Here is a 14990-nt window from a genome sequence, read left to right on the forward strand (position 1 = left end):
AGTAGTGAGATGCTTTATTTGTTTAAAATCTACACATTCTAGTTACTGTGAGAGAGTGTGACAAACCCAGTGACCTTCAGTCAAATGAAGCGACATGCCCAGAGGTGGAGTGTGATGTAAAGTTTGATACTTTTTTCAAAAGAGCAGTGGAGGTGTGTGTGTATGTGGTGGTGGTGGTATATAATCTACCATTCTTAAAACAGCTATTTTTTCATCTATAATATGTAGGCATTAACGTTATGAAACTTGTAGACCTCAGGCTTAAATAACATCCAAGTTTTCATATTGTGTTATTATTTTCGACAGATCCCATGACTTTCTGACTTTACTACACTGCCGTTGGCTCTGGACGTAAACCTAGTGATTCCTCCTGAAAACAGTGGAACACATAAAAGGAATGGTTTCAGGAAAATACGCTTTCTGTGAGAAATTTGCATTTGACAATCAATCTTACTCTCATAGCTTCATTAAATAAAAAGCCAGCAGTCAGTTAACTTAACCTGGCACAGATTGGAAAAAAAAAGTTTCATGTTGTGCTTTGCTGGATTATTTCTGGCTCTGAGCAGTTGTCAGACCGCCAGAAGAGACTCTATTAGTACTAGAAGTAATGTTTTACTTCTCTCTACCCTTCTCTTAATCCCTGACAAACCTGTATGTTGGCATTGAAAGGTTTTAGAGCTGTCTAAAACTGATAGATTTAGGCAGATAAGTCTGATGACTGGTTAGGGTTAGGTTCAAATAACTCCCCAAAATTGGTTTGGGTAGACACCTCAGAATAAAATGTAATGTAAAACACACCTCTGGGCAGCATTAGCTTTTAGGGAAATACTATTGTATATATTTTTACTTCTTTGTTCTTTCGAAATGCACTTTAAGTAGTTTGCAGTCCAGTAAAAACAAGTGCAAAGTGCAGGCTTTCCTTATTTTCTTATTTGCTTACTTCCTGAAACCAATTTTCATATGCTTGAGATCATTTGGAGTAAAATTATTTTTTATTTATTTAGTATATGTGTAGCATTCATTTCATTGTTTAGTAAAGTTTGTTTTATGATCAATTTGACATTGATTGAGAGGTTAAAGATCAAGTGTGACTTGATGTTTTTAATCTTTATACAGTACTTTCTATATGTTGACAATACACACCACGCTTGTATAAAGTTGCTGCTTTTTGACCAATTAATCATGAAGTTGACCTTGAAAACTTTATTATAAACTTTAATGGCTTGTTAACATGACCCAAATCTACAGCCTAACGTTTTCTTAGAATTCATTTAAAGCGTTTCAAGCTAATGTGAAAGACAGAATGACACGCACACAAGCAAAATAACCTCCTTGGCGAGAGGTGACAATTTGAATAACAAGTGAAGAAAACCAAAGTGGGTGCTAAAGAAAACGGACATATTTTTATTTTGTACTTCTTTTTTGTATGAATAAAATAAAGATGATGTAAAGTGTTTAGGATTAAACTTTAAGGCTACCTGTTTGACTTTTTCCAGTGTATGTGTTAAGCTAACATGCTGATATTGACTAAAAATAAAGTGTAACATCAGTCTTCAGTTCAGTATTAATTTGCCAAACAATGAAAAAGGATATGTCTTAAAACTTTCATGCTTTGAAGTTTTCAAAAAAAAGTATTAGTAAATTCCAGCTGGCAAATTTTCACCAGTTATTTAGCTTCAGTTATCTACCAACTGATCCCATGCTCCATTCACATGTGTGAACTGACCTCAAAAACATTTCTCAGCTTATTCAAATCACCTCAGAAGACTTTGCCCTCACTGTTCAATCCCTCAGTGACCCTGGAATCCTCTTTATCTGCTAGAGCAAGAAACATAACCATAACCCCCCTTTTATTAAAATAGAGCACTGAGCTGAAAGTCAATAAATGTGAAAATGAAATACTCTCCATCAAAGGCAGAGACCAGAACATGAAGACTCATAGATGTGATGCCATCAAATGTAAAATCTGGAGCTGTTTCATTTTTTTATTCACTGAGAGGTATTATTAGTTATGAAGCAGAAATTTCACAGAAAATCCCTCTGGATTTCTTCTTGGTTGCTTTAAACAGCTTTTCTTATTCATCCTGTCTGGTGCACTTTGGGATATTGAATGCTGATGATAAAAGAGGTTTTCTTACACTTAGGTTTGTTATAATGTTGTTTTATTAAATAATTGAGCTGGTAGGCTCCTATATTTGTACAATAAGTGTTTATAAAGCCCTTTTCAGACATGGACTATGTATCATCACTGGCTGTACGTGTTGTTGAGAGTAAAGGCATTTTGCCATTCAGATGGGTTTCACGTTATAAATGCTCTTCTTTTGACCATGTAGAGATCGGCTGCGGCCCTGCATGAAGAAATGCTGCCCCATCATTCATTTGGAACAGAAGGCATTCTGGGTACACAGTGGGAGTCTAGCGTTGGTCAGCAAAAAAGTTTCCCTACTATCCTTTGGTAAGGTGCTGTGGTTCTAAAGTGAAAGCTCTATGTGTGCTAATTCCAAAAATACATGATATAATGTAACAGTGGATGCAGAAAGAAAATTGATGAGTATTGTTATGTTATTAATTTATACAACCATCAAATTGTGAGATATGCTACTTGTCTGAATTTTCTAGCTTTGTTAGCTAGTATGACAGATAAAATACCTCCAAAAGATTAACTCGTGCATTGAGCTGGTTTATTTCAATGGCCTTATAAAATAGCTTATCAGTTGTATAGTAGGGGAATTTCAGTGTAGCATCATTTTAATCATATTTAATGGAGATATTTGATTTAATGTTACAGGTAGTCAAAGAAAATGTGGTTCGGTAGCTTGGCACAGATTTGCATATATATGTGACGCACTACTGCAGTTTAAGAATGCAGCTTGCTAACCAAGTTTGCTAGCATGAGCTGATAAGCTAGAATTCTACTCTCTGGAGAGCTAAACCAACACTGGTCATTTCTGGCTTCAAAATAGCAAGAAGAATGCTGCCAAAATGCCAACACCAAGGCTTTAAAATCCACAAAACAGTACGCCTGTCTTTTATATACAGCCTGTGATGTGGACACATCTTCCCCGCTTCAGTGTTGCCACATTGGGCTTTTCCACATGATACTGGGCTATCTTAGCTTAACTAAGCAGGTAAAGAATGTGTTATAAAATGAGCCACTCTTGTACTCCTATGTGTTTCTAAGCTACTAAAAGTCTGACAGTATTTCAAATCGAAAGGGACAAGTGGCCGACTTGTAAGGAGAGCTAGAGGGAGGACTGTGAGGCAAAGGGTGTACGCCAACGTTCTATAAACAAAGGGTAGTTACTGGAGCCTGGTCCACTAATCATGATGATCAACAGTTGCAGCAGTGGCGGTGACACACTGCCCCACCCACACATAACCTAGAGTAATGACTGGTAAATAAGAAAAACTGATTCTTGAAACAGAAGGTGCAACAAAAAGAAACCAACTAAACCACAGAGGAAGGCGTTGAAATGTGACGCTCACTATTGTCTAAATTAATCACTTCATATTTAAGTTAAAACAACTGATATTTTTAATATTGAAGCATTACTAGAATCAGGTGGGTTTGGGTTTGACTTTTAGTTTGCAGTCAGGCTGGGACTTGGATATCACTATATTTTTTTTAAAGTTGGGGTAACATTGATGAATGATTACTGATATCGTTAATGATCACTGGTTTCACTAGTTAGCAGTTCCTGGTTTCAAAGAACCGCTATGCCTTTTGCTATAAAATCCAGAAATCAGTGGGTGATGATAGATCTAACAGGAACTGTAAGGAGTTAATTTGTATTTGATCAGCATGGCAGCTTACCAGACACATCGCTGTGATGCTATAGCTTTGGGACATGGAGGGGAAAGAATACCTTTGTTTATACAAAAATATTCTACAACAAGTGGTAAGGTTGAAGATTTTTAGGTTATTAAATTTAGGTTACACATGTTAGTCTCCTTGTGACAGCATTTTACAGCATTATGTCACCTCTTGGCTAACTAAAAGCTGACAATGTGATGCAATATTGATCCAGGACCAACATGATGCAGGAACGACACCAACAGAGGGATATCAGATCGTGTGCAATCAAACACACATTATTTTATGTTGTGAAAAATGATGCCTGGATGGATGTTTTGTTGACTAGACAATGTTGCTGTAAATTAGGATTACTTATTTAAATTTGACACAATCAGGCATTTAGTTTTATAAAGTGTCCCATGAATGAAGACTTTTCTTGTTCTGCAACACAAGGGGGGAGATTTTTCCATCCTACATGAAAAGATTACCCATTCACTCAGTCTGGCAGTGTGCCACATTGCAAGTATATTATTATTTTTATGTAAAAATGACATTGAAACAGTGGTTGCAGCACTTCTGAGAGTTAACTCCAACTAAGAGGCTTGGTTTAACTCAGCAAGTTCACAGCTCAGCAGATACCTTTCTCAACTATATAATACAAAGGAGTTTAAAAACTGCAGAATTTTGATTTCTAAAATTGTGGCAGAGGTAAGCTGGAGAGAAAAAACTATTTCCACAGAACACAAACTGAAAACACTTTACTGTAACTACACCCTGCAAAGTTGATGACTTCTCAGAACTGAAGATTAGGGGGGGGGGGGGGGCCCCCCCCCCCCCCCCCCCCCCTTTTACTGTTTGCCACCCCATCTCGTTCTCCCTCCCTCTCTCTCCCTAAACCCCCCTGGAGTCTGTGAAGTGTGAACAGACGCTTTGCTGTCTCAGCTTGGCAATCTTTGATCAACGCAGGGTTGCCAGCCTTCAGTCGGACAAGGTCAGAGGAGCGAGATGACAGTCTGTGTGTTGTCAAAAGCAGGGAGGCGCCACCTGTTTGAGAATAAATTCTGCTCACTCTCCCATCTACCTGCACCCTTAATGCCAAAGAGCTTCAAACTGAGTGGAGTCAACAGCTTGTTTTATAGAAGTAGGCCTCTTCATTGATATGTCCATTAGACGTGTCCCCAGGTATCCTTGTCAAACTCGCTGCCTTTGACAATAACCAACCTTGGGCTCTATGCAAATGTGTGTTGCGCCGTGAGTTACTGACTCTCAAACAGCAGACGGGATCACTTCTAAGCCTGCCTGTGCATTGGTCTGTGTCAGTGCAGCAGATAAATGCCTGTACAGTTTGTTTTCCTGCTCCGATAGCGAGAATGAAATCAACAGGCAAGCTGTGTCGCTGTGTAGTCTTTTTCAGGCAGTCTTAAACCCAATCCTCTTTGCTTCCCTCCAGGGTGGAATTTGAATGACCTGATCAATTTCTAATCAGGAAAGACCTGCAGCCTTTCTCTCGTTGTAATGGAGTTTCCCACAGATCTTCTATATGGCAGGCTTGCTCTGAAATTGTTAAGAGCAAAGGGTAGGTTGCATGTTTTCTAGGGTTCATTTTTCTGATGTCTTTTTTGACCTGCATTGCAATGAATGCATTTTATCACCAGTGTGAATCTGCTGTTACCTAAATATAGAGGTATTTGTGGAATCCTAAACACCACTGCACATCACAATGAAGCCCGGGCCCTGGATAAAGGCAGAGGTGGCCTTTTCATGTTGGAAATGAAACCCCAGGAGGTCTGCCTGCTTTGTGCGTCAAGAAAAGCCACGTTCCAAAAAATACTTAATGATATTCTGGAAATTTTATCAGCAGTGTGTTTCTGAATAACTCTATAGGCTCCGTAGTAGGTTGAACGTGGTTTTTACTATTGCTTCCCAACTATTTTTAGCAGACACCCCTCATGGAGCAGTTTGAGTACGCTTTCACTGACACTACATGTCATGCTGTAAATGTATTTGAATTTTACAGGGCTTGTCATATTATATCACAGTTTCTCTAAATAATTACCGTGATCAAATTCTTCTTTGTGTTTGCTTTTTAGGGGTTTTTTGGTCTTGATTTTGCTGGGATTTGTGGATTATCCAGTGTGTATTCTGGGTATTGGCCCAAAGCAGGGGTAGGCAACTCCAGGCCTTGAGTGCCGGTGTCCTGCAGGTTTTAGATATCATCCTGTGGTTATCTAAAACTGGCCTCTGGAGAACTTCAAGCCATGTTGGGGAGGTAATTTAGCCATTTGAATCAGCTGTGTTGGAGGACAAGGACACATCTAAAACCTGCAGGACACCAGCACTCAAGGCCTGGAGTTCGAGACCCCTGGCCTAGAGGCCTGTGGACAGTGGGAAGCCCTTCTGATCCTTCTGGAAAAAAAAAAAAAGACTTTCAGATTTTTATTCTGTTCAACCACTAGTTTTGAAACCATACATTATACAGCCATGCAAAACAGAACATTTCACGGGATTCTAAGCAGTCCTGTGAAAAACCAAATACACTCTATGATTTAGTAGTTTGTAAAACAACCTTCAGCAGCACTAAGTTAATCATTTTCCGCATGACTTTATTAGTCTTTCAAATTGTTGTGGAATTTTGTCCCACTCTTTTTTGCGTTACTTCAGTTCTTTGAGATGTTTGTTATGTAGGGCTTTCTAATGGTCCTGATCAGGTTTGCTTGGATTAACACCTGGATTCTGTTTTCAGCCATTCTGTTGTAGATTTGCTCCTGTGCTTGGGATCATTGTCTTATTGCACGAGGCAATTTTGGCCAAGCTTTAGCTGCCAGACAGATAACCTCACATTTGACTCTAGAATACTTTGATATTCGGAGGTGTTCTTGGTCAACTCCGTGACAGCAAGTTGCCCACTTCTTGTGGGCATGAAATAAGCAAGTTAATCCAGACGTTAGCTGCTGCAACCATCACAGTGGACTCATGACCTGAAAGTGTGGTCAGAGCTAAAGGAAGAGGCCAAACTAGCTGGAGAAGCAAATAACCACTAATGTTGTAACAATGATGTAATGATGTGCTGATCTGCTGTCTCCTTAAAAGTGAGGTTTCACCATAAATCTACCCTCCGAAGGGAATATTCTTATTTTGCCTAGACGAATGAATGTGAATGTGTCTAATTATAAAAGAAAAAGAAGATTTAACACCAAATCCAATTAGCTAGGGCCAACCGAACACTTGTCCCCATGCATCTGTACCTTGATGCCTTTTTGACATCAAAATGGGATTGTTGAGATGAGTAAATATCACCAAAGTGGTATCTGTCAGCTTATCCCAACTAACTAGCTATGCTCTGGTCTCAAAGACGGTATATAAATGATGGCAGTTGCCCCTGATTTTAGGTTGTGCTTTTTGAAGTCTAAGAATTATTTTTAATCCTGCTTTAACCCTTGATGTTGCCACTCGCATGGTAGTATCCGGTAGTGCATGGTAGTACCGACAAGCAGGTCTTGCTGTTGGTAACCCACCTTTGGAAGTAGCAGGGTAGTTGTTTTTTATCTAAATGTTTCCCCGATGCTAACTAGCAGACTCCAGGTTTTCCTGTCTCGTGTTTCTCGTGTTTTACCAGCTGACTGGCCAACCGGCCAGGTTGCTAGGTAGCTAGCTAGTTCATTGTTGATATTCCTAATTAATGTGGCTGATGGCAAGTGCAAAACTGCAATACTAATGTCTGCAAAGAAACATGGATGAAAACAGCAGCGTGACTGTTCGTACTGGAGTTTTACAACCAAAAAGTAGTTATTCTCCAGTTAGTCAATGATTTCTATGTTCAGTCTGTCTTTTTATGTATGCCACAGGGGAGTGGGGGGATGAAAAAGGGGATTACGGTTGCTTCCTGTTTCATTCCAGAAAAGCTGATATGATTTTGCTGAAGACATTTATGGTTTTTGATGATGGTCTTTTTTAAGAGCTAAAAGACTTTGATGCATCCTGTGTAATTTGGCAACAACAGAACAATAAAGAAAACATTTTTCACAGTCTTGCAAATTGTACTGCAGTACAGTCTCCTCTTGGAACTGTTAGTGCTGTGAAATTACAAGAAGCCAGCTTTGAAGAATGTGTGTTGTGATGTGTACTGAGCCACCAGCTTTCTGGCAATGTGTTTGATTTGATTTGATATACCTTTATTAGTCCCGCAAGGGGAAATTTCATAAGGCTGCCGACCTATTGCACGCAATGGCGGCGCCATCTTACCCTCTGACCATACGTACATTACACAAAACATCACATGGGGAAGACAGGTCAGAGAGGTATAACAATGGAAAAATGAACCACATGAGGAAAGAGAAAAAAATAACTCCCCCCAGACTGAGCTCCAATAGGGAGATCAGTTTGAGAACAGAAAAAAACACCTCTGCACATAGCACATGAAAAAAACTCTTAATGCACCAAAGAAACACATGACAAGCAACAGGGATGGGTAAAGGTGAGAGACAGCCGATTGAGACAGTACATCCGGGCCTGCAGCCTGTGCGCTGGTCTCCTTGATCCACCGTCAGCATCGGAAGGGAATAAGATTTATAAGATGTATGTGTGTGCGTGTCCAGAGTTCGGCAGAGACAGTGTCCTTCACCCTGCTAGGCTAAGTAAACAGTCTTCCAGCCAATCCAGGTGGCCTTGCATGGAATGGGAAGAACAGACTAAACACAGTCGTTATCAGGGTGTTTTTGTTCGGCTCCAGCCTTGAGACCGCAGGTGGTTAGGATTAGGGTTAGTATTAGGTTTGCCTGTAAACCTATGTATGGAATTCTCCTATTTGACACACAAATGGATATCCTATGATACAGGTACTGTAAGGCCAGAATGGTGAAAAAAAAACTTGATTTTAAGGGTAACATGTTGTAATCTGTTATTCTAGGCTTTCTTAGCATAAAATGCAATCTAACCCTACGCTTAAGTGGTTTGTCAGTGAGCTGGGGGAATTCAAGAAGTCGATGTTACACAATGTCCTTTTATTTGCCTTCTAGGTGGATTATTAAACAATGGATGACACAACAGTCACTGACCTCAAAGAGTCAACATCAGAGCAGTCAGTAAATCGGATTTACACTCATAAACCTGGGACCACCAGGCTGGAAGAACCACACAGCAGATTTATCTTCCTTTGATTTGAAAGGAATCTGCAAAGAAGTCACATTGATGGATTTAATTAAGGACGTTTTTGACTGAAACCCCGAGTTGTCTGAAAAATAACCGCAAGTCATTTTGACGCCGTGTTTTGACACATCTGAGTCACCTGTACCATGTGGTCAATGGGCTTGCTCTTTTCTCACACCTTTTGGACTCTAGATTTATCGTGATGCTGCTTTTTTCTGTTGCGCTCTCGGAGTTTCCCACAAGCGGAATTTGACTATCGACAACATGCCTCTGCTCAAAGTCAGGAAAATCAGGACTTTTGCTCTCCTTTTTTGTGTGATTACATTTACAACTTTCCTGTTCAGCTATACCTTCCGGGACCCTTCACTCTACTTCTTTAAGTACGCATTTCGCCTGTCGGACAACTTCTTCTCCAAAGGGCTGTGTGCCTGTCGTCAGTGCATAGCAGAGCTGGAGGATGACCCGTGGTTCGCCGAACGCTTTAATCAGTCCATCCACCCTCTGATGACCAGAGAGAACAGTGCCCTCTCGGATGAAACCTTTAAGTGGTGGCAGGTAAGATTCAGGGGATGTGTGTGGGGGGAATTTGCAATGCTGTTTCTACACAAGATTGGTAATAAAAAAGCACATTCAGCATTCGAGAGAAGGTGAGGTGCTGAAAAGGAAAGATCATGAATAAAGAACAGAGTTTACACACTGCTGTAATGCTCCCACGACACATTTGTGTTTGCCACATTGATTGTTTCAAATCCAACAAGTCCTTACCAGGATCAAGTTGTGAAGCAAACTCCCACGCACAATTTGTTCATATTTAACAAGCAAGATGGAGAATATGGAAATTCTCTCCCAGAGAATCTGTAGATAACGAGAGACATTTTCCATACATGACTTGAAAGTGTAAAAGATGCTTTAACTGTTCACTCACTGGAATCTGTCTCCATCACACTTTAGGCCAGGGTTGTCAAACTCCATTGTAGGCCTTAGTGTTGGGCCACTTAAGTGAGCCGATGTTGTACCGAGGATGGTGTCCCCGACAAAATTTGTTTCCCCTGCGTCGGGAGCGTTCGCTGAGCAGGGAGGCGGATCCAGTTTACTCCGCCTCCATTACAGTCAAGTAGACGTGAATGTAGTGATGTTTTAGTTTTGTAAAAAAGTGAAAAATGAGTGTTGTTGCATTGCATTGTTGAGCGTTACAACAGAAAATCATACATTTATTGTTCTCACGTGGTATTCAATGGGATTATTTCAACAAACCAAGGACATTTTGCCTGATAATTATTTGTATCCTCCTGTAACTTTACTGTTTAAAGAGCTAAAACTTCCAAAGTTTCAGGAGTAATAAGTCATTATTAGAAGTGTTTGGGAACTAAAAATCAAGAATGTGAGATCCTGTTTGTTTGTGATTTGGAGAGCCCAACACATGCTCCCGACGCAGGGGAATCAAATTTTGATTCCCCTGCAGGACACCGGGACCAGTGAAGTCAGTGTAAAGAAGGTTAAATATACATGTAGATATCTTATTATAAGGAAAAGAAGTTAAATTTTTAACAGTACATGTCAGTTTTTCTACATGATAAAGAAATGTTGCTGAGGTAAATGAAAGGAAATTTGCCAACATGACTCTTTGGACTTAAATTGCAAAGTTCTGGTAGCTCATTGCTCTCACTGTCCGGTAAATATGAAACAGTTTCTGCTAATTCACAGAAAGTCCCTTGTTTCTTATTTTTTTAGCCATACCCATTTAAAAAAAAACAATTTTTATAGTCAGTAGTTAAAAAAATGGCAGAATTGTTTATCGTTAATGTAAATACTTTGGTGTGGTATTAAAGGTTATAACTTAATTATCAGTAAATGTTGTAAAACATATTAAAAAATATTTCACATTTTCCAAACCCATCCAGTGGGTCAGATTTGAGCTCAAACCGGGCCGTTTCTGGCCACCGGGCCTTATGTTTAACACCCCTGCTGTAGGCAATTAAACAGTCATAAAACTAGTTTAGCAGTAAACTTTTACAAGAGCTTTCAGAAAGCTTTACTTTAGTGACTTTGTTGCTAGAAAGTTAACAAAAACATCGGTAACACTGTATGTCTGTTTCCTTGTAATAACAAACCACAAGGAACGCAACTATCTCGCATGGCTCTGTTCCCAAATCACAAACATTTGAAGTTCACTAACTTGACTAATATTTCACCAAAATTATAACATTTTCATCACTGCAAGTGACAAAAAGTGTGAGGTGCAGGACCTCATTTCTTTCAGAAAAGGTTTGGCTAATGCTTCGTGACAACTTTCCTCTGAATGGGCTGCCCTACTCTAAACAGCAGAACATGTTTTACTATTTTTTGTAAATCCTTTTCTACTGACATTATATGGAGATAAGAATTGAAAAAATCAACCTCATTTGAAATCTTGGCCACACTTAAGATGAGCATCCAACGCTGTAACATATATGCGTGAGAGGAAATGAGACAAAGCATAAAAGTCTCTGTTTAATCTTACTATTACTGTAACAGTGAAAACTCAGTGCATCCCAGTCTTTTCAAGTCACTGAAGTCTCCATCTGGCAACTGTCTAGTGTCAGACTAAACATAATGTATTTGTTTTGACATGAGCACCATGACTTGACATGGCAGTCAGCAGAGGAATTGTTATCTCTGCCTCTTCCAAGATGGATTTTGTCACCTGTGTGATTGCTGGGCATCACTGACTAAATGGCCCCCTGAGAGTAGAAGCCCTTGGATGCAGAGTGACAGGAAATCCACTTTTTTTTTACTGTTATTTACTGAGATTTCCCCCATATCAACCTCCATTTTCTCTCCACCGGAAAAAAAGCTTAATGGATGTCACGCCCCCTACATTTGGCCTGTCGCGTGTGGGGAACATAAAACGCAGCAAACATAAAAAGGAATCCACGGTCGCTGGATACCATGGCGCTTAGTGTTTTATGGATCCCTTGCCCCATCTACATAAGTACTTATGTACCAGCCCAATATATAGTTTACTTTCTCTATATGTCATCATTAAACTGCAGCTCTCTAAATCAGAAAGAGCTATTCACAGAAATGATCCTACCTTTGTGTGGAAGGCATCCAGTATTCCCACATTCACCTCACACCATGTCCAATTAGAGGCAGGAATAGGCAAATTACTGCAAGGTTGCCTCCTGTCACTATTCATTCCAGAAAGTGCTTCTCACAGGAAGCTTGATGAGGCAAGCATCACATATCAACGGTTGCCCGGCCAGATGGTGTGGCCTGCTCTGCTCCAAGGCAAGGGCATGACCATAAGGTGCATCTGAGCACTTTTCTCCAAGGAGCTGTCACAATTTACATGTTACACAGCTAAATGTAATTCCTGCATCAATTGCTGCATATTCTAAACTTGCCTGCTGTCCACCTAAAACCTTATTGCCCAGTTGTTTAAATATGATAGAAAAAGCTGAATGAAAATTTTGAACCACATGTATCCAAAGCCATGCTTTAAAATTAGATTGATGTAGAATGTCCTGTATCCATTCAGCAGACAGCACACGCACATTCCTGCGCTTATTTGCTGACTCTCCGAGTTCAAAGCTGCCAGAAGAAAGCAGGGCCAAAAGAGCCCCCGCAGACGGAGCTAAGCCGCCCCTCAGGTTCTTTCAGAAATGTGCTCGGTGTCTTGAGCTCCACTGCCCTTGTTCAATCACTTCTACTTAAAGTGGCCCTGGAGCTGTGTGTCTGTCTCTGAGGCCTGCATGTGCTCTGTCACCAGTGGTTGCAGTCAGAGAGGCAGCCGGCCAACTTCAACGAAGTGGTGGAGGAGCTGTTCCAAGTCATCCCCGATGAGGTGCTTTACATGGATGCCGGTCCCGAGCGCTGCAGGACTTGCGCCGTCGTGGGGAACTCCGGGAACCTGAAGGGGTCCCATTACGGTGGCCTCATCGACTCTAGTGATTTCATCATAAGGTCAGTAAACACGTCAGTCAGAGGTTTGATTTTGAAGCTCTCACTTCTATTTACTCTGCACTGTGAAAATTGAATTGTGGATCTGTTGCTTCACTCTGCTTGGGCAGAGTGAATTTAAGAGTTGAATTTAATTTTTCAAGCTTCACAAGTCAGTTCATGTTATGAAAGCATCACACGAGGGCAAGGTAGCTGCCAGTGCAGCCTGTCGTTAGACATCAGAATTACAAAAAAACAAGAAGAAAGAAAAGCAAGCGGCAACCTCTGAGCTGAAAACTGCCACACAAATGTCAAAAATTGCAGTTCCCCTAATGGGCACATGAGGATGATTCCAAAAGCAAGACTTCCATGTAAAATTCCCAACCAAACAACATTAAAAAGTATAATTACAGCCTGGTACAATAGCAGCTTTACCCTCTGTGGAGGCCCAGCATCACAGCCCACCATGGTTGAACTGAGCTGGATGTCTCTACCCTGGAATTATCTGACTAATAATATGGCCTACTGCCTACTGGCTCCACTCCTGACTAAAAACACTGGGTATCTGGGACAGGTCGATATGTGCGACTGATACAGTTCTTTCTTGCTCTGCCTTTAAGTGTGCCATGCTTTAACATACCACGGAGGAAGGTCATTTTGAAGGTTCAGTAGCTTGGAGGTTTTTCAAACCTGCGATACCAAAAGCTTTTCTTCTCATTTTTACGGTAGTTTTTGATTTATTTGCAAACTGTGGTTAAGTATTCCAACGTAACTGAAGAGCTCAGATGATGACGCTTCTAGCTCTCTCTTTCACTCCCTTTCATTATGTTCAAGGCAATATTTGCTTTTATTGCACTCGTGGTTAGAGAACATTTGATTAATATTGACTAGATTAATATTATTTTGCTCCATCTGTCTTTTGTCAGCACCACTCCATATATGATATGTGGTGTGTGAGGAGGTGTGCTTACAGGCAGTGCAGGGAAAGTAAAGATGAGCACAGCTTTAAACAGCCGCAGTAGATGCAGTAGCTTACTAACTACAGACTAGTGTAAATTTGAAAAATGAATAACTTGCTTACATTTTTTTTGGATTTATTTAGGTTCTGTTGCCATTTACTATTTTACTGAGATCACCACTTATATTTTAGAACGATAAAATGTGTTGTCTTATATATGAAATGATACAGATATTTGGTGCTTTAAAAATCTTTCAGCTGTCAAAAACATAAACAGACATTCTAAATATTTTTATGTGAAATTATTTGTATTTTTATTGTTTTTTTTTTTAGTTAAGAATAGAAATATGGGGGTGCAGAATAAAGGTATTTTATTGTCACAAGAAGTTGTGGAGTACTTGTTTACGTTCTCCCTGACTCTGCTAGGATCAGTTCCTTGTTTGTGCGTTTCCAAACATGTGTGATGCCAAGTTGCAGAGTGCCCCTGGTGGACAAAATGTGTAATATCAGCCCAGATTACATGGTTGAAGGGTGTTTCTCCCTTCTCTTTTTTACTTTTTAAAATCCCATTTATCGCTTGTTATAATTGCAGACACCAATAGATCAGCAAGTAGCTAAATATCAAGGTCAATATATCAGACAGGGTTTAAATTTTGCACTCTAACAAGAAGGCTTCTGCTTTGAAGCCCACACTGTAGTTTCATTCATCATTTATAACCAGTCTATTAGTTGTAGAAGAAGAAAGTTTGCTGGCAGCTGGCATCAATAATAATGATTGCTAACTGAAGCTTAGCTACTTTGCCTTTCAAGTGGCTGGTTGTTGTTATGACTACCATAAAGAACATCAGGCATGCCTACATCCCAACACTGAGGCAACATGTATATTTCAATAATAAACTCTACTTCTTAGATATTTCATAAGTTCAAAATAATATTAAAATATTAACTATACTTATTTCCCTATATCGTATGAATATATTCTTTCCAGCTAATTACTGCTACGACAAACTCAAATAGAGCAGAAAGTCGTGCAGTAAAATGATTAGAAAACACTGTAGCCAAAATATGCTTCCCATTTAATTTAGAGATAATACTGAAATAAGTCTGCTCAGGGCTGAGTGCACCATTGACTCTATGAGGTCTTGTTCTCAGTGTGTATTCTTGGAATGT

General features: G+C 39.9%; 1 protein-coding gene across 5 annotated transcripts in view; it reads left to right on the forward strand.

Annotated features, from left to right (window-relative positions):
• LOC113015435 (CMP-N-acetylneuraminate-beta-galactosamide-alpha-2,3-sialyltransferase 1-like) overlaps window positions 1–14990 on the forward strand; it is a 94143-nt gene that overhangs the window by 39290 nt on the left and 39863 nt on the right. Inside the window, exons 3-6 of one of the 5 annotated variants that reach the window (XM_026157476.1) lie at window positions 2334–2455; window positions 5247–5372; window positions 8812–9496; window positions 12693–12886. In XM_026157476.1, the coding sequence (XP_026013261.1) occupies window positions 9206–9496; window positions 12693–12886 (485 nt within the window). In that variant the 5' untranslated portion in view covers window positions 2334–2455; window positions 5247–5372; window positions 8812–9205. Of the gene's footprint in view, window positions 1–2333; window positions 2456–5246; window positions 5373–8542; window positions 8632–8811; window positions 9497–12692; window positions 12887–14990 lie in introns of those variants that run through there. The other 4 variants (XM_026157479.1, XM_026157478.1, XM_026157480.1 and 1 more) reach the window with 4 other exon arrangements.

Source organism: Astatotilapia calliptera, chromosome 22 (assembly GCF_900246225.1).
Source record: "Astatotilapia calliptera chromosome 22, fAstCal1.2, whole genome shotgun sequence".
Taxonomy (NCBI): Eukaryota; Metazoa; Chordata; class Actinopteri; order Cichliformes; family Cichlidae; genus Astatotilapia; species Astatotilapia calliptera.